The following is a 21,144-nucleotide window of genomic DNA, read 5'->3' on the forward strand; positions in this document are numbered from 1 at the left end:
AACTTGTAATATACTGATATTTAGCAGCTGAAGATGTTCTCAAAGGAGAATGAAACATGTCCTACAATAAATTGTATGTCTATGAATTCCATTTAAATAAGTGGATAATTAATTAGGAAGGGCATACTCTATTGTTTTACACTTTATTTTTTTCTACCCAAAGGACGTACATTACACATCAGTTGTTATGTCCACCTTCTGAACATAATCTTGTAACTGTATGCACTTTTGCCATAGATGTGTCAATCCCTCCAGACCTTCCTGAAGCCATTTTTTCAGAGTGCTGTGTACCCACGCCTTGACAGTTGTGTCCACTTCTGCAAAATCCACAAAACGGCGACCATGCACAGGTTTCTTCATGTTCCCGAACCGGTGATAATCACTTTCTTTGGCGGTGGACTGAACATATGCTTCCATTGCATCGATTGTTGTTTCGTTTGTGGCTCATGGTAATAGAGCCATGTCTCATCACCAGTCACACACCTAGCCATGAAGTCGGCTGGATCGTGATCATGGCATTGCAAAAGTTCACTGCACATATCCACACGCCTCTGCTTTTTTTTTTTCCTGCAGACAAGGGTCTAAGGTCATGGATGACACCTTCCCCAACTGTAAGTGGCCGTGCACGATCGGCTGCAGGGTGTTTCGGCTAATTCCCGTGGCTGCCTCCATTTGTTTCCTCGGATGGCCTGTTCGACCCGGGCAATGCTGGCTGGTGTTGACACTGTCACATTCCTAGCAGAACTGGTTCCCTTGTCCACCGATGTGTGCCCTGTTTTCCAGCCTTCCACCCAGTTGTAAATTGTTTTCCGTGACTGCGTATGTTCTCTCCACAGACTACCCCCAAGCGCCGATGAATTTCTGCAGTGATCACGCCTTCTTTCTATAGGAACGAAGTCGTATACCGCTGTCCCTGACGGTTGCTTTCCATGTTGTCTGCTCCTATGCTGACAGTGTTGTTATGAAATGGCTATGACGAGTGTATTCATTGGCCCCTGTGCGTGTGCTGCTACCAAACGGTGGAACAAGACACTAGTTATACGTCACCACCTTCAAAAGTGAAATATGAACCATACCCGGAGGTACAAAAAATAAAGTGTAAAACAATATAGTACGCCCCTTGTAGTTTTGAAAAAAAGAATGGTAATTTCAAGTCACAAGTCAGTATAGAACCAAATATATAATTTGTTATTAATCACTTCATTTAAATTTCTCAAAAATTTGACAGTGACTTTGAAATAACTGCTATTGTCACTTTAATCCGTTCATTATTCCACTTTCATACATTCCTTTTACTGTCTGTCTTAGGTAAGAAAATTGGTTGGATCCTAGTGTTGTGTATAACTGTAATATCTCTTAACTGCTGTATGATCTGTCTTACAGGATTGGCAAAGATCGACTGTACTACAAGAAGATAATTTCATCTCTAAATGGGTATGTGCATATGTTGTAGCTTGTACTGTTGTTGATGCATTCTTATCTTACAAATGATGTAGCTGCATGGTGTTCAAGGTTGAGGGGACTAAATACTGGCACAGTCGGTTAGCATGTATGTGTGCAAAGACACCTGTGTTAGTAGATTAACTGGTATGTTAAAGAACCCTGTTTTCAGGCCAGAATTCTGGAATTTCAATGTCTTAAAATCTTCAATAAATGAAGAGACATTAAATACCCAGAATTTGTTTTTATTATTATTAATACAGGCTGACCCCCATGAGGGTCGCCGCGCTTCTCGCATGCCATGTTTCGGTGAACAAGACTGCAGTCACGATCACACCGTTCCAGTATACCCTAGAAAACTGGTCAACTTCAGTGAATGGATAATCAGAATTTAAAAAAACTTACCCCATTACAGTAAACGGTGAAAATGCTCTCCCTTAGCCTGTAGCTTGTAGATATTCCATCCTTCCATCCATTATTTATTTATTTATTTATTTATTTATTTATTTATTTAAATCCAGGGCAAAAGGACATCCACTCCACATGTAATGCCCCCTGACCTGTTTAAATAATCACCTAAATCCTAAACTAAAACAATTTACAGGTAAAGTAACAAAGTATAATGTATCCGTATTGCTCATTTGCACATCTTTTCACTTCCTGGTTCATTCTTCCACACATTCAAACACATTTTCTCATCGCTTGTGCTTCCTAACATTACGTTTCACTGTATTTACATTTTCACATTTAATGTTGGTGAGGAGGTCTGTCCAAAGCCGTGCTGAATGAGCGAAGAAACTAGTTTGTAGGACTTAGTTCAAGCAAAGGGGGTAAAAACACACCCCTTTGTCCCTGTGGTTAGAGCTATAGGATAAGGAGAGTCGAGGGAAATGTGAATGGCGGCCCTGAGGGACTTGTGTAAGAAGGTGATGTCACTTTGCTTACACAAGGAGGTGATTGACGGGTGGTAAGGCAGGCAGCTGTTCTTGTTAATTAGTCATTCAGCGCAACATTAGATTCCTTCTGATTTGTGAACGTTTGCTGCAGTAATAGGCAGATGGACCATAGGTTATTATAGGTCTCACTAGTGTGAGGTAAGCAGTACGTATAGCATTTTAATTGCACCCACGGAGGCTTCTGTTCATAAAACCGAGCATCCTGGCAGCTTTGCATGTCACTTCTTCTGTTTGCGTGTTCCATTTTAGTTCATCAGAAATTGTTATTCGTAGCAAATGTTTGGTTTTAACTTGATCAATATCTACATTATTAATGCTCGTATATATACATTCTATTGGGTTTCAAGACCTACTTAACCTAATGTATTTACATTTGCCAGCATTAATGCTGAGACCGTTGAGGTAACACCATTCCGCTATAGTGTTCAAGTCTGACTTTAACTTCAATCATCTGCACATTGTATATCTCTGTACATTTCTGTGTCATCAGCATGTTGCGTTTGATAGAGTCCAGTCTTCGATTGTTAAGGTTACCTCAGAAGTATGTCAAGGCACCGTCTTGGGATCTTTATGATTTGCTTGTTGTTTAAAGGGGCCTAACATCTAAGGTCATGATTTGAAAAGATCTAACAATAATATTCTGACGACGATCGATCTGAATTAAATACATCTCAAGGATCTGATAGAAAAATAATCATTACTACCATCAGGTTGGTTAATGACTCGGATTGACAAACACGTAGTCAGTAAGCTTTCATTGCATTATTATTATTCTTCACACATCAAAATGACACTCTAGCGTGCTCAAATTTAATATCAGAACACAGTGTTCACAAGACACATGCTTCTAAATAACAACAATTTAATCCCACAGGATCCACCAATAATCCAGGCAAATTCAACATCAAGAGCACAATAACTTCATTCGCAAGAATAATCAATCACCATTTATGCTTACGACCTTTAATTTAGTCTTTAACCCGGTCTTATGATTGGAATGTATTATTATCATTAGTGATTATTAACTCTATCCTTTCACCAAAATAAATCTAAAATTCAGATGACATCACCTTGACAAAGTTTTGAACAATTTCTAGATGAATCTCGTGTCAGTCTAATGCAATGGAACAACACTCCATTCAATCTCATAATCTGAAATTATCATAATTACTGGTTTAATTCTATGTTAAGCGAATGGTCACTTATTGTAAGCTTTGATTAAGGTTAAACACACATCGGAAATATTCCGAAAACTAACTACGTATAACTACACTAATAGAATGTCAAAGCTCAATCACACATGCAACTAGTGTATCATTACCTCAAGAAAAGGAAGTGAAATATCATTAAATATGACCAAATTTAACAAAATACTGCTTAAAGAAGAGAGATCTTCTAGTTTCTACATAGATGGAACAGAAACAAATTCAAAATGGTACTTAAATTTTACGATGGGGTTTGATTCTCGATCAGCTCCTCCATTATATCAGCATGTCCTTCACGTCCATCCCTTCTGTGTTAGAGGTGCCTCACATGTTTAGTACATCATGCTGGTAGGAAGGTTGATGTCCCACTATGATCTTGACGATCCTCTTGATGTGGTGAAATGCATATTGTAGAGGCGACGATTCCCTTGAATAGCTGTCACCTTCACGTACTTAGTTGAAGAGTAGCTGTAACTGACCCAATAGAATTTTAGTGTACGTTCAAGCCAGGTAACATTTCGATGAATTTTGGAACCGACACTTAGGCCTACTGATGGCTCGACGATCGTACAAAATAATGTGAATAAATTAAATGATTTAGAAGATCAATCGATGTGGTAGAGTAAGTTAATGTTCACATTTGAAAATGTGACAAGGTCCACGTAAAATTTCACAAAATTCAGTCCAGCACCCTTTCACACTGGTCTGTATTCTGCTCAAAGTTTGTAGAACAATGATAGCCAAAATCTCGGAGTGTAAGCGTACCTGAACGCAAAGTATAGGAGGAAGTCAAAGTATAATAAGAGAGTGATTTAATAACTGCAGAGCATTTTATAGCCTCCGGTTCAGAGGTGTGTCTGTAGCTTGACAGGTTATTGGTTCACTGGGTCATTTTTATTAGCTCAGATTATTCTAGACATGTGGCCCACTCTCAGCTGTGCACACACGTACTTCCTTGCTATGAGAATCCAGTTTGTCACGTGACGGACAGGTTGGCTTGATCGAATTCAGTACGCCGATCAATACTTAGCTCTACAGAACTTGTTAGACGACTTGACACATGTTGGGAAGACTTGTTGTTAATAAAATAAAATCTAGCCCTTCACAATAAACCAGATGATTTATGCTGGCTCAGAAGTAAATGTTAATCAATCACCAAATTTGTCGGGTACAATACACCAATTTTCTAATCATGCAGGGGCACTTCATGTATGAAATTTGATTTCTTAGTGCTCTAGTAAGAATTATTTGCATACTTACATTACTGTGGAGGTGGAACTAAAGCTCTTCTGAGAAAAACATTACATTTCGGTCTATTTGATCATTGTATACTATTCCAGAATACATTGATAAATTTTGTGCCTACATGCAGGATCACCATTACAGAGCATGTGCCACTGTGTTTTTTTATGGTTTCAACTTTAACGATTTTGAGAGTGAAGCTGATTGCTGCACATGGTGTTTCTGTTGGTAATTGGTATTAGATTTTCCAATACTCAACTGAATGTCAGGCCTCGTTAGCGAGACTATCTTTTAACTCTTACAGTGCCAAGATGCTGATGCATCGGCTTAAATTCTGAATTATATAGGAAAATATTTAATATTTATTTCCACCTATTCAATACAATACAAGATGTTGGCATTTAAGTTAAAATATTTTTCAAATGTGAGACATGTTTCGCCTCTTGTTGTGAGGCATCTTCAGTCACGTGACAGTTGATGTCATCGTAAAATTTAAGTACCATTTTGAATTTGTTTCTGTTCCATCTATGTAGAAACTATAAGTGACAGTTGATGGCTTAAAGCCGTAGTCAGAGTTTGAAGTATAAGTAAAATAACATGCTAATATATAGTACATGGATATGAAAAAGATTACATGGATGAATATAAAATGTAAAGGAAAAACATTCCAAATGTTGGGCAATTGTTATTGACGTTAGCGTATATTTGCCCGTTATGTTTAATGGTCAACAGTTCATAGGTTATTTACTGATTGGTTCAGCGAGATTGTGTTGACACGAAGTTTATAGTTGGCTTAAATTTATTTTAAGTCATCTGAGTAAGTTTGTAGAGATGATGATGAGCTATTATTCTCTACGTTGGTATGATTTTGACACAAAGGTTGAATGGCTGTTGTTTTCTTATCTGATTGACAATATATTTTCAAAACGTTGATATTGGAAATTTTATATTATTGAAGAATGTTGTGGAAGTTTGATGGGGCTGTTGAAATAATATTGTGATTGGTTGGTTCTATGGCGTTGTTGGTCCGTTTGACTTGTTGTGTGAATCGTTGTCAGGCTACTGTCACTTATAATTTATAATACCTCCATTTTAAAGTACCGTATATCATCTAAGAATCTTACTATTTTAATATCATTTAAATGTATTGTATATTTTCAATGAAATGATTTTATATGCCTTCCACTATGTATTTAAAATCTAATATTGACTAAGGCTTTAAGCCATCATCTGTACTACTGTACCATCTAATGACGTCCTATTCATCAAGTGAACTACACATGATTTTATCATTATATAAGATTTTTAGTTATTTCATGAACATTTTTATAACTGTAAAATGTTTGGAAATGTTGTCTGACAAAAATAATAAGGTTTTGATTAGTGACTGAAGATGCCTCACAACAAGAGGCGAAACATGTCTCACATTTGAAAAATGTTTTAACTTAAATGCCAACATCTTGTATTGTATTGAATAGGTGGAAATAAATATTAAATATTTTCCTATATACTTCATGAAACTTTCAATACGGACAAAAATGATTTTTATCACTTGTACTTAAATTCTGTGCGAAAAATGCCAGGAATGTCTCGAATATTATTACAATATTTTTTTAAGTCCACCTGTTCAATACAATACAATATAAACCACTATTTAATATGGTTAAAATTTTATACATAATACATAAAAGTCAATGGTACATGTTTCACCCTCCTTTACGGGCATCATCAGCCTATATCAATCTTAAAAATAATACATATGGAGTTTTTCTAATCTTATAAATTAAGAATAATGATTTCGTAAAACATTATACAATAACATCTAAAACAACGATAATGCACCAAAGTGTGTAAAAAAAAAAAAGAATAAATTAACAGTTTTTGAAGATTAAAACGTGGTTAAACATGACATTTTTGAGAGTTTAAAACTAAAATGGATCCTTTTTGTTATATATCATTAAGACTGTGACGGCCTTGGCCGATTTGATCAGCACCATCTTATAAGTGGTGTAGTTATGCAGTGAGATGTTAGATTGCTCTACAGATCAGGTAGTAAGAAGGGACAATGTTTATAATTTCTTCTTATATCATTAGATGGCACTGACGTAGCTAATTTTTGCTAGTTTACTCGTCTATTATGAGTGTGTAGTCTGTGAGCGCTTGACATCTAGAGTATGATCTTATATGGCAGCTGCCTTGTTTCTTTGCTTGTGTGTGTGTTGATTAATTTTAAATAATTTTACGGTCTAACTGATGCATTTGAGTTATTTATCATACATAATATATAAAGTTTATTATTATTTCTACTGTAGTTATAGTTACGTAGCAATTTATTTAGGTCGTAGTAAAGTTGTAAATAGTACATGTCACAAGAAGGCATGTCATCATGTAGGCCTATTTCAGGAGAAGAAATTGAGGAATTTTTGAATCGCTTTGAAGATGTAAGTGACTGTAATTTTAGTGAAAGTTATGAATATTATGATGTGTCTGAGTCTTCATATAGGCCTAGTCCACCAGAGAATGATAGAGCTGTGCCATTGGCCTACAACAGTTCCTACAATGTCAGAGAATGATAATTCAAGTGATATTGTTAATGGAAATGACAGTGACAGTGAATTACATGATGCTTGGTCTGAATGCATATTCCCAAAACTAATGTTGTCCATTCCCACCATTTTTATGAAATCCCAGGCCCAAAAGTGTACCTCAACCTGATTCTCCTCGTATCGAATACTTCAGTCTTTTATTTACACTTTCACTTCTGACATTCTTGGTAACAGAGACCAAGAAATATGCTTCACAAACTATAAAGAAATTTCAGAATGAACTTTCACCTGCATCAAGGGCATCCACCTGGCACAATGAATGCTTTCTTTTTATTTTTTTATTTTATTTTAATTTGTTTGCTTGTATACTAAATATGGTACTGAACAAGAAACCTACAATAGCTATTTTCATGGTCAGCTTCATTTTCCCAAATTAGGCGCATGTTCACCAGAAACAGATTTCAGCTTCTGTTGAAATTCTTTCATGTTGCAGATAATAGAGGCCTTGCTGCCCCTAATGAAGCAAATTATGATCCCTGTGGAAAATTTCAACCTGTTGTTGATAATGTCAGTTGAGTTTCAGGGTACCATTTCACTCCACATCAGCAAGTATCTGTTGAAAGTTTGGTGGAACGAAAAATCGCACAACACTCGTGCAGTACCTGCCAAATAAATACCACCACGAGTGGAGCATAAAACTTTGGATGATATGCGATTCAGTAGTGAATTACTGCTTAGGATTTTGTGTACAGAGGTGCAAAATTTCAAAAAGATAAAGACAGTATTGCAAAGCAAGGTTTAGGGTACTGTGTAGGTATTGCACATGCTCATTATAGGTAATTACTTACAGAAAGCATACCGTGTGTTTGTTGATAATTTCTTTAAGTCAGTGCCACTAGTGAAAAATTTGTATAAAATGGGGTCATACATCAGAGGAACTGTACGATAAAACAGAAAATGATAGTCTCAGTATTTGAAACAAAAGTGGTGTTGGAGATAGAAAATACTTCACGTGAGGGCCCATGTTACCTATGGGCTATAGGGAAAAGAAGAGAAATCCTGTCCTTCTACTGATTTGTAAAGGTAGGACTGCCGATAAAACTTTCTAAAGTAAGCGCCATGAGAGGGATTGATACTAGTGATATGATTATGTTTACATAACTTGATGAGAGGAAAACTGAAATATTGGAAGAAGGTAACATTCAATTTCATTGCAAGGTTGGTGTTAAATACAGTAGTTACATCCTTTTAAGGAAAATTTTGGTGGAGGTGGACACCCATCTCAAGACTGGTTTATATAGTGTCAATCATTGAGACTAGGAAGTGAGTGGCTTGAACATAAGCAATCTGGTGTGGATTCATCTGGCAGTGTGAGTGATATAAATGGAAGTACTTCTACTAACGTGCAAAAACTTGCTGAAGAAAAGTAACTGTTTCATGTGTAGTACCAGATCAAAAAGGCATAGAGCAAGAATGGAGTGTTACAAATGTAGCAAAGGCCTGCATCCAGACTGTGGTCCAAAACGTAACTGCAATATGATCACATTAAATTTATCATGAAGTTCTGTTGGAGGATTTTGTAATAAATTAGGATCTTTTATTATTCTTCACTTTATTATCAATGTCAATTGATTTTGTATGTTCCTTTCTTCCCCTGAACTGTTCCATAATAAAAAATACTGCTACTAGGCACACTTCTCTCGAATGATCACTATTACTCTCCTAAATTGATAAAATATCCAGTCATTGACAGGTTACACTGTTGGTGTGTTTCACCCAACACGTTCCATGTTTTTGAAAATTAATTTATAAATTGGAAAGTAGACCTGCTTTCACAATATAAATGGGTATATATGAACCTAAATAAGAGTTAACATTAATTAATCTTCACTTAGACACTTTGGATTTAGTATACAATGTGCTAATTTGTTTCAAATTATATTTTTTTCTTTTTTTATAACAAATTATATTTTTGTGCACATTCCATGAATTTGTTTTGTCAAGTGCAAGTCCCATGCTTTTAGTCCTTGGAGTATATCAAGGTAACATACCAAGTTTTATCTCCATATCTTTTAAACTGAGCCTTTATTAATATTTTTTGTACATTGATGCACAATCCATTGAAACATGCCTGGCATTCTATGCATCTGATGACCTATTCTAGGTTGGCATCCAAAGGGTTAAAGATCTCTGGGAAAAATTAAGTATGAATAATCATTCTGTACTCAAAGGCTCTTTTCAGAGCCCCATGACAAGGATGCTTGGATACAGCCTAAAAAGCTGCCAAGTTAACATTGAAGGCATCAGTCAATCAAAATGCAACGCTTTGTCAAGAATTCTCCGTATGAACAAAGTTGTCTTGGTACTCATCCAGGAAACTCATACCTCCAGTGAAGAAGAACTCCACAAAAGAGTCAGAATTTATGGATGATCTGTGATCATTGTTACTTGTGAAGTACATATGAAGTAGCAACATATGCCCAAAGCAGCCTGGAACATATTCATCCCATTACTTCCACCACAAATTACATTATGTGTGTTGTCATTGCGAGTGTTTAGGATGTAAATGTCTATGAACCACCTCTGGTTTCTCAAACATTTATCAGCAACAACGGAGAGCCTTTTGATTGGAGAAAATAAGAATTAATGTAATTGGTGAATGTGAAAGTAAAAGGTAAATTCTAAATTCTCATTGGTGCTCCTTGGTGATTCTGTTATTGGATCTAATGCCACTCCTTCGTTAGAAGCAAGGTAGGATTTGCGTCTTTGATCATCTGACCATCTTAGTGAGCGGACGTGCACCTCCTTTGTTCCCGTCATGGGATACCTAGTCTCAGGGTACGCACTGTTTCTACATTTATTTCGGTTTTTGACTTAATTTAAAAGTAATAATTTCTTTTCTTTACGTAGGAGTTTATCCTCGATTCACGTTCACCGCTAAAATTTGTTGAAATGACTTAGCTTTTCAGCTAAGATCTTATACCTTTTGTTTTGGAGGCAATCCTTTTTTAAAACCTTGTAACTAATAATGTAATTAACTTATCCCTCAGGTTTGCCTCCCCGTATTTCTGTGTTGCCTTACATAAGTACTGAAAACCTGTACTCATTTCCTGAAGTGTTTTAGGTAGTGATGCAAGTTTTCTGTGCCTCTGTGTTTGGTCTTATTTCTACTTTGTGTAGATTGGGATTAGCCCTCATTTTAATCATCATGTATCGTTGCATAATTTTCTTTCAATTCAAATTAGGTGATGACGTTTCTTTTACGTTATGCGCATGTCTACAGGCATGCTTAACAATTATTTAATTTGCATTTTATAAAGATCTTTCTATTTTGAGTTCTTAGTTTGTTCCTTTCTATTATGAGTTTTGATTTGTTTCCTTTTTCTTAAAATAAATGTGTGTAATCCAAGGGTAATTATCCTCTATGTTTTCTTTCTTCACAAAAAGCTAAGTTCCATTACCTCTCAGTGTTCCGTGCTGCTTTCCACATCCATTCTGTAATTGTCATGTTTCCTAACCTGTTGTTTATGTTTTGTGGTGCAACACGTTTGTTGAACCTTAAGTTTTCTTTTACTGTGTTTAAAATTTCATACATTTATTATTTTATTTGTGTAATCAACCTACAATCAGTTACAGGTTTGTTAGATTTGTGATGTCGGTTGCCAAGAAATGTATTCCTTGAGGATATAGAAAGGAGTGTGTTCCAGGTGGAACGAGCAAAGTGATGATCTCTGCAAAGAATATTTGAAAATGTGAAGTTGTGAATCAGCTGAGGAGCTCTTGCATAGCCTGGGCACATCATGTAGACAAAAATGAACAGAGATTGCTGAGAAGTTGAACTTTTAACATTCAAGCTTGGAGGAAGTTCTTTGAGTAGAAGAGAACAATCTAGAGATTGCCAGATATATTGTAGCAACTTCAAATGTTGCCCAAGATGAGGACCATACCAAGATGGTGAAAAGAAACCTCAGAAACCTTAAGGCTCCCATCAACTTCTTCTCACTGCAAAGTGTTCACCATTGAGGAAGTCAGTGTGGGTATAAATGACCTCAAGTATGGAAAAGCCCCTGGCTTTGATGGCATCCATCCTAGGGGCCGATGACCCTAAATGTTAGGCCCTTTTAAACAAGCATCATCATCATCACCATCATCGATGACGTCCATGCTGTGTTTCTTAAATGTAGGGAAGAATGGTAGGAAATGGCTAGCTCATTTCTTCTGTGGTATCTTAAGCACATTATTTCTACTCAGAGTTCAAGAAAACTAATATTGCTCTTTTGAAACCTGGGAAACCTAAAGACCCTGTGGCACTGCTAAGCTGCTGCTACAAACTTTTTGAAAAGTTGATTTACAATAGGATAAGACCTAATATCAAGCAACATATTCCTGTGGAGCAGACTGGTTTTAAATACAATTGTAGTTTCAGTGACAAAGTTCTTGCTTTAACATCTCCCAATAGTCTGGTTTTCAACTTCAGCTGTAAATGACTGTTGTGTTTTGGAATTTCTCTGCATTGCATGATACTGTTTAGAGGGAAGGACTACTCTACAAACTGTAAATGTGCAGTTCAACTTATTGCTAAAATGCTCAGTAATTTTTTTTTAAATGCTTCTTGTTCGGGGCATCGACCTATGAAGATCTTTTGCCCTTACTTGCACCATACGTGAGGAACCTGCGTGTATTATATAAATGGCGGAAGTGTAAAGTGTTGAATGTGAGGAAAGGAACGTTAAGGACGACACAAACACCCAGGCCAGGGACATTAATCATTTACAATTAAAAAACCCTGACCCGGCCGGGAATCGAACCCGGGGCCGCCGGGTGACAGGCGGACGCGTTGCCCCCTACACTGTGGGGCCGGACGTGCTCGGTAATACTTTTCTATGTTATCTTAAAAACAAGAATGAGCGAAGAAAGCTGAACAATGGGCTTCCCCAAGGGTAAGTGTTGGGTCGTCTTCTCTTCAATCTGTACATATCTGACTTAACCTGAAACACAGTCTAGAAAGTTTTGTTATGTTGATGATATGCCCCTGGCCGTATGACATAAAACTGTTAATGTTATGGAGAATACAGTATACTAACGACCTCGCTAGACTTGGAAGATAATATAGGGTCTTTATTTATGCTTGGCAGGGACTTTCTCACTCGACCTTGGCCGCCAGTGACGGTTCAGTTGCCGGCTACCGCGCTTGCGTATGTATGGCAGAATACGGTGCTCAAAATCATTATCATGCATTTTACTCACCATGTTTACACTTTATGCTCAAAAATTATTATCATGCATTTTACTCACCATTTTTACAGTTTATGCTGAAAATGTTCCCCGTGCGCTGCCAAACATAATCGGCATCTCCTAATGAAGTTTTCGGTTACTCTACCAAGTTCTTCAGCACTGATGGATGCAATTGCAGCTTTTATATTGTCTTTAAGTTCATCTAGTGTGTGAGGATTGTTCCCATAAACTACATTTTTTAACATTCCCCACAAATAAAAATCACATGCCGTTAAATCTGGGCTACGAAGGGGCCACAGATTTTTACTTATGATCCTCGTACCAAACACGCTTCAGTAAGGAGATAACGACCTTTACGTCTATTTTTATTGTTTACTGAACCTGTACATTTGAATCTCTTGGCCAGTTGTTTTATTGTCCGATTGATAAGAATGGGTCTCCCTGGAAATTTCGCTCGAAACTTTTGTTTTGTCCTAGCGCACGATTTTCTGAACTTAATGTAAGTATTGTGCAGATATACACATTCACATAATGAATATTTCACATACATTACAGCACTATACACAATCACAATAAAACACTATACAATATGACATACAGTACGCAGTAGCTTCATTGAACACCCTACTATCTCGGAGCTCAGCTCTCAGCAACTGCAGGAAGTGCCGGAAACCACGCGCGCCAGCGACTGGTAGCGGCCTGTCATCAGCGGCAAAGGTCGAGCGAGAAAGTCCATGCCATGCATAAATAAAGACTCTGTATTTCCATATATGGAGGCTCCAACTCACCACAACAAAACCTGAGGGATCCTGTTTCCATTTGAACAACAGAATGGCTGACGGTATAATACACCTATTGTTTTAGGGATCGGTTCTTAGGCATAATGAATTCCCAAAGTATTTAGGTGTAACCCGGGACGGAAGGCTGTTTTTCAAGAAATACCTCAAAATCACAGCTGCCAAAATTAGAAGCCACGATGACGTATTGGAGAAGCTTTGTGGTAGGGTTTGATGTGCTTATGCAATAACTATGATATTCTCCTTTAGGTCTGGTCTTTGCTCTGAATACTGTTCTCCAGTTTGGTTGAACAGCCATCATGTTAAGTTATTCAACACCCAACTTAACAATTCCCAAGGCTCAGTGTTGGCTCCCATTTATTGGTTTCCAGTTCTCAGCAGCATCATGCCATCTCATCTCCACAGAGAAGCCGCTCTGATTCGAGAATACTAGAAGATTGTAGGAAAACCTGATCTGTCTATTCATGAATACATCCCTGACCTCAATAGGAACCAGTTAAAGTCCAAATATTCACCAATTAATAATGCCGAGATATTAACAGAGAGCCATTTTATGCAAATGCCCTGTGAAAAGAAGAATCGAGGTTGAACACCAGCCTTCAGCTGTGCTCTTAGTCTCAGGGTCATGGGTTCGTACCCCATGTTGAGCACCAATTGTAACTTTATCTTTTGTACTTCATAGTTATTAGTCCCACTTTAGTACACAATTAGGCTGAGTTTAAATATCTCAGAAACTGGCTGTCTGATTCTACTACTACTACTACTACTACTACTACTACTACTACTACTACTACTACTACTACACTACTAAATGTTGTCATGCCTCCCCTGAAGGCTGGCCTCTTAGACGGTGATGCCGTCTCTCAGGCCGGGAGATTTGTTTCGGTGAGGGAGACGTGCGGAGAAGGTGAGAGGGTGGGCAGCCGTGGCCTATACTACGAACTGTCCCGGCATTCGCCTAAGTGCAGGAGAATGGAAAACCACGGAAAACCATGAAAACCATTCTCAGGACAGCCGACGGGTGGGGCCAGGCGTGAAGTCCGGCACTGTGCCCCGGGGCCGTATTCCGAATGCAGAGGCGTAGAGCCACGGTAGAGCTGTGGCCAACTATCCTCTGCTCGGTTGGCCGGTCAGAGTACAGAGCTGTTGGGCCATGGGCAAGCCTTGGCCTCTTAAGGGCCGAAACCCACTTGCATCCACCAAAGTGTCTGATTCTTACCATATGTGTGTGTGTGTGTGTAGAGAGAGAGAAAGAGAGAGAGAGAGAGAGAGAGTTTTAACATATAAATACATGAAATGCCTTCCTTAATATTATAACCCAGAAATTTACATTGCGATGCTAGAAATTAATTATGGCATAATAATATGTTTGCCTCAATATTTTCTCACATAATACACTATTACACATTAATAATATAAAATATACCTAAATTGCTGTGTGTGTAACATGGTACATGTTAATTTTAAGATAAACAACCCTGCATCTGATTTTAATCTACCAAAGAAAACTTGGGACTGCTCTAAAGGGGATTTAAACCAATTATGGAATCTGCACAGGATTTCTTTACAAGTGGGGCTAAAATTATCTCCTCAGTGTGACTGTGGTGTGCCCATATAGACTATTCAACACATTTTGTCCAGATGCAAGACAAGGCACATCAAGGAGACATACCTGATTTTCTGCTGGCAACACCGGCAGCCCTGCAATGGGTCAGTACATTAGATCTAAGGCTATAAGTCCTTCTTGTCGTGTGTTAGTGTAAATAGTTGAGAATATTTGTACATAATGTTGCCATATGGTAAATAAATGAATTGATTAACAATTTAGTAGCCTTTGTTGCAAACCCATATGAAATTCCTACTTGAGAAAGATGCCAAAGGGTTTTTTTATTTTATTTTTTATAATTTTCCAAACAATGACCGTTGTTATCTAATTTTTCTTTGGAGAGAACCCTGCACTGTCTGTTTTGTTTCTTAGACTGAACACTTTCCCTAGCCTGAAATATATTATAAAGAGCCTGGATTGTTGTAAAACCTGGAACTTTTACATCTGGGAGTATATCTTGAAATCATGTACTAACCATATCCCCTCCCACCCCCCCATGGCGCAACAGCACTGAAGGGCCATGGCCTACCAAACGACTGCTGCTCAGCCTGAAGGCGTGCTGATTATGAGGTGTTCTATGGTCAACACGACGAATCCTCTCAGCCGTTATTCTTGGCTTCCTAGACCGGAGCCACCATCTCACCGTCAGATAGATCAGTTGTAATCATGTAGGCTGAGTGGACCTCGAACCAGCCCTCAGATCCAGGTAAAAATGCCTAACCTGGCCGTGAATTGAATCTGGGGCCTCTGAGTAAGAGGCAGGCACGCTACCCCTACACTGCAGAGCTGGCCAATTATTTTTTGGTACTTAGTAAACATATTCTTCTTCTTCTCGTACCATATCCTCATTGGATATCGGCTGTCATCAGGGCGATCTGGTTCTTGTTCTCAGCAACTCGGAAAAGATTGGGAGTACTGAGCCCATACCATTCTCGTAGATTCCGTAGCCAGGATATTCTCCTTCTTCCCCTTCCTTCAATTTTACCTTGTAAGATAAGCTGAAGGAGTCTATATTTATCATTTCTAATGATATGGCCAAAGTCTTCAAGTTTCTTCTTTTTGATGTTGTGTATGACTTCTAACTCTTTGTTCAGGCATTGGAGTACTTCAGTGTTACATATTCTGTCAACCCATGATATTCTGAGCAGGCAAATCTCAAAAGATCAAAGTTTTTTGGTGGTGTTCTCTGTTAAGGTCCAAGTATCGGCCCCATAAAATAACAATATTTAAAAATTAAGAGGGTTCCTCGTATTCAATACAAAGATATTTATTAATGTGAAAGAATCACATATCATTCAAATGAAGTACTAGTTTCGGCACCAGATATGTGCCATCATCAGCCACAAAGTCAAATCGGGCAAACACAATAAAACCCTAAAACAACTTTATACACACTATAACATCTGCATGGATGAATATGAAATATGACTTTAAAACAACTTTAAAAACACACTACAACATTTGCACAGATGAATATAAAATAAAATATGGTAGATGAAGTTGCATTCCATTTTAAAATCCGTTAAAATGATGACTCCGTTGTTGTATACCCATGGCGGTTTGTCCAGTTTATATATAACTTTAGTTTTCTAAAACTGTTAAATTATGCTGTGAGGTTTATTGTCATATGAAGTTGACACTATGTGTGTTCTGTAGTTTGGTTCCGGAAAATAAACGTAAACATGAACTTGGTAAGATCCAAAGAATTAATTCCCACTTCAATATGGGTTGAGGAACCTGAGGAAGAAATTAGAAGTCGAATTAGGCAAAAGATCGGAAGGAAAGATCAAAAAGAAAAGTCTAGAAAAACCCAGAGAATACTAGAAATGAACTCACCTTGAGCAGCCTGAGTGATCGGCGGACAGAGCTGGACTGATGGATGCAATTATAAGGTTAAGGGGCGAGGCGTAAGGGAGGAGAGGGGAGGAGTAGAGGCGGAGCAACTGTCACGGAGCTAAGGTGGAGCGGAAGGATGTGGTAGTGGGGGTAAATGATGTGAATATGTACTGCGTATGGTTTGAAAGATCGAATTGTTTTTAGGTGGTCCAATATTTCTTAGCCATTTAATTAAGAGATCATAAAGAATAATTTTCTGGATTTAACTATTCTCAGAAATCCATCTGCTCTTTCATATAGAATTTTCAGAAAACAGACACAAACTGCCAATACTATTCGTCAAGATTCCATACATCCTCAAACACACAAACGTGCAGCGTATAATAGCATGGTTCATCGTGCATTCACGATACCTATGTCTAAAAAAGACCTCAATAGCGAACTCAACACTATAAGAGCAATCGCCAAATTCAACGGTTACAGCAGATCATTTATAGAACAGATAATCACTAAATTTAGACACCGGTCCAAGACTACTCTCACTAAAGAAAAACCTATCACTAACGTTTCGTCTACTTTTACATTCAACAACGGTATCCATCAAATCACCAATGTTTTTCTAAAACATAACGTAAAAATCTTCTTCAGAACTAATAATAGGACATCAGAAATTATACATAATTCAACATCAGTCAACACCTAACAGATTTTCCAAATACGGAATCTATAGATTCAAGTGTATCGACTGCAGCGCCTCCTACGTGGGACAAACAGGACACAACTTCATAACCAGATATTCAGAGCACGTCAACGCGGTAAGATATAACAAGTTTTCTGCTATAGGCCAACACATTCACGACTCTAATCATAAGTTTACTAATATAGAACATGATTTTGAAATACTTCAAATAGCAAACAAAGGGCCAATTATGAACATCGTCGAAAATTGTTTCATTCATTGCGATCAATATTTCAACCCTAACTATAATTTAAATGAAATTTCTGAGAAAACTAATATTCTTTATGATCTCTTAATTAAATGGCTAAGAAATATTAGACCACCTAAAAACAATTTGATCTTTCAAACGATACGCAGTACATATCCACATCATTTACCCCCACTACCACATCCTTCCGCTACACCTTAGCTCCGTGACAGTTGCTCCGCCTCTACCCCTCCCCTCTCCTCCCTTACGCCTCGCCCCTTAACCTTATAATTGCATCCATCAGTCCAGCTCTGTCCGCCGATCACTCAGGCTGCTCAAGGTGAGTTTGTTTCTAGTATTCTCTGGGTTTTTCTATACTTTTCTTTTTGATCTTTCCTTCCGATCTTTTGCCTAATTCGACTTCTAATTTCTTCCCCAGGTTCCTCAACCCATATTGAAGTGGGAATTAATTCTTTGGATTTTACCAAGTTCATGTTTACGTTTATTTTCCGAAAGCAAACTACAGAACATACATAGTGTCAACTTCATATGACAATAAACCTCACAGCATAATTTAACAGTTTTAGAAAACTAAAGTTATATATAAGCTGGACAAACCGCCATGGGTATACAACAACGGAGTCATCATTTTAACGGATTTTAAAATGGAATGCAACTTCATCTACCATATTTTATTTTATATTCATCTGTGCTAATGTTATAGTATGTTTTTAAAGTTGTTTTAAAGTCATATTAATTAATTTATTTAACGCGCACAATGTGCAAAGAATTACTATATAAAACATTAGTCTTCGTTGCAAAATTCATTAGTGGGTAAACATCTCATTAAACTGGTGGAAAATAACCTACCGGAGTCGCAATTCGGATTTAGAATAGGGAAATCAACGACTTTAGCTATCCGCTGTCTCCAGAATGACATAGAAGTAGCCTTAAAGAAACCAGGGGGTAAATTGCATGCCATCTTTATAGATTATTCGAAAGCTTTTGACACCATAAGCAGAACCATACTGTTAGAAAAATTGGAGAGTTTCATTGGTAGTACGAACTACCTTATACCGCTGATTAGGAACTTACTGCTCAACAATTCAATAGAAGTAGATGATGGCATTACCAAATCTATTATTTTGGAACAAACAACCGGGGTATTACAGGGAGACCCGTTAAGTCCATTATTATTCATCATTGCGACAGCAGACTTAGTAGATTTGGTAAACCAGGAAAGCGTCAAACTATTAATGTACGCTGATGATATGGTCTTAACATCAACGTCACAGAAGGAACTCCAGGAATCATTCAACCAAATAGTAGGCTGGATAAAGAAAAATGAGCTCAAACTGAATGTAGAAAAAACAGTGTCCATGACGTTTAGAAGAGGGGGACCTCATGGAATCTTCTGTTATGAAGACCAAGAACTTAAGTCCGTAAAGCATTTTAAATACTTGGGTGTAATTTTTCAAACCCAAGGTAATGTTTTCACCCTCCATCTCATAGACCGTCTAAATGCATCTATGAAAGCAATATCTGACATTAAGCACCTGAGAAACTTGTCTTTAGAAATGGCCATAAAACTCTTTCATCTAAAAATCAGCCCTATAGCAACATATGGCTTGGAAAACATTTGGGAACATTTGAGTATGAAACAGATAAAATCGAGAAGTTGAAGGCAATCTACTTGAAACGGGCTCTGTGCCTCTCCAAATATTCTCCTTCCTGGCTCGTGTATGAGCTATCCAGAGAGGGATTTTATGTGGAAGAGCTAAGGTTACAGTTGTTACTTCCAGCAACAACACCCTATATACATCTGCTTCGAGACCTACGATCGAAGAAGGCTGACATCTGGGAAGATTTCTACTCTACCGATGCCATGCTAAATCGTGAGTGGGTTCAAGGTGGATATGAACTGCGACACCTGCTGACAAGGTTCTCCGTTCATGGGTTCCATTATAAACTGTGTAATATAAAGCGTTATCATGAACCAGGTTTGAACTGTGTATGTTTAAGATGTGGTGCACACTGTACTAGGTACCATGTTTTAAATTGTAAACAGCGATCAGAATCACTGGTGAAATTTTAAAGTCATATTTCATATTCATTCATGCAGATGTTATAGTGTGTATAAAGTTGTTTTAGGGTTTTATTGTGTTTGCCCGATTCGACTTTGTGGCTGATGATGGCACATATCTGGTGCCGAAACTAGTACCTCATTTGAACGATATGTGATTCTTTCACATTAATAAATATCTTTGTATTGAATAGGAGGAACCCTCTTAATTTTTAAATTTTGTAATCCCACTTCAATACGGATCATGAAATTTCTAAATACCCATAAAATAAGACAGAAAATACATAACACCGAAGTTAATGGAGACGGAGATTGATTTTAAAGTCCCTGTTACAGAGAAATGAATGCAGTCCTTGCCTGTTCAGCCTGGGACCTAATTTCAACAGCATTGTTCCAGCTGTGATCAAGTACGCTGCTGAGATACTTAAAGCGTTGGAATTGCTCTAGTGATGTGCCAGCTTCTGTCAAGTTAACAGGTTGAATGACATGTTTGCTTATGACCATTACTTTGGTCTTTTTCATATTTAAACGTAGACCTGCTGCAGCACTGTGTTCAACCACACAGTTTAGTTATGTCTGCAGATCTTCAGCACATGTTGCAAGCAGAACAGTATCATCTGCATATCGCAGATTATTTATTGTGATCCCATTAACAACGATGCCCTCTTGTTTTCCTTCTAGTGCTTCAGAAAATACCCTTTCAGAGTAAATATTAAACAGGAGTGGAGTGGAGATGAGTGCCTCATTCCTGGCTTTATTTCAATAGGACAGGTGTTTGTGCTGTCAACTTTAACTGATGCAGTCTGATTCCAATACAGGTTGTCAATAATTGGGATATCTCTACTGTGCACGTCAATATCAAGTAGGATATACAGTAATGTTTCATGTTTCACATGGTCGAAAGCTTTTTCATAATCAATAAAACAAGCATATACATCTGCAGACATATCTATGCATCTTTGCACCAAAACCTGCATCTCCAGCAATGTCTCTCTGGTGCCAAATCCATTACGGGAGCCAAACTGGGTGCCACCTATGTAGGATTCACATATGCTGTATATTCTTGCATGTATTACTTTTAGGAAGATTTTGAGAACATGGCTCATTAGACTTATGATTCTGTAATCTCCATGAGATTTAGCCATTGTTTTCTTTGGAATAGGGATGAAAGTTGATGTCAACCAGTGAGAAGGGATTGATCCATTGGTGTATACCAGATTGAATAGCTCTATCAGGATATCTAGTGATTGGTCTTCCTGAAGAATTTTTAAT

The 21,144-nt window shown here is 37.6% G+C and overlaps 1 protein-coding gene across 2 annotated transcripts in view; it reads left to right on the forward strand.

The window, feature by feature from the left end:
- Window positions 1–21,144, forward strand: part of LOC136864330 (gamma-glutamyl hydrolase A) — a 204,228-nt gene that overhangs the window by 68,295 nt on the left and 114,789 nt on the right. For both annotated transcript variants that reach the window (XM_067141169.2, XM_067141170.2), the window contains exon 3: window positions 1,384–1,434. In XM_067141169.2, coding sequence (XP_066997270.2) covers window positions 1,384–1,434 — 51 coding nt within the window. The remainder of the gene's footprint in view (window positions 1–1,383; window positions 1,435–21,144) is intronic.

The sequence above is a fragment of the Anabrus simplex genome, chromosome 2 (assembly GCF_040414725.1).
Source record: "Anabrus simplex isolate iqAnaSimp1 chromosome 2, ASM4041472v1, whole genome shotgun sequence".
Lineage (NCBI taxonomy): Eukaryota > Metazoa > Arthropoda > Insecta > Orthoptera > Tettigoniidae > Anabrus > Anabrus simplex.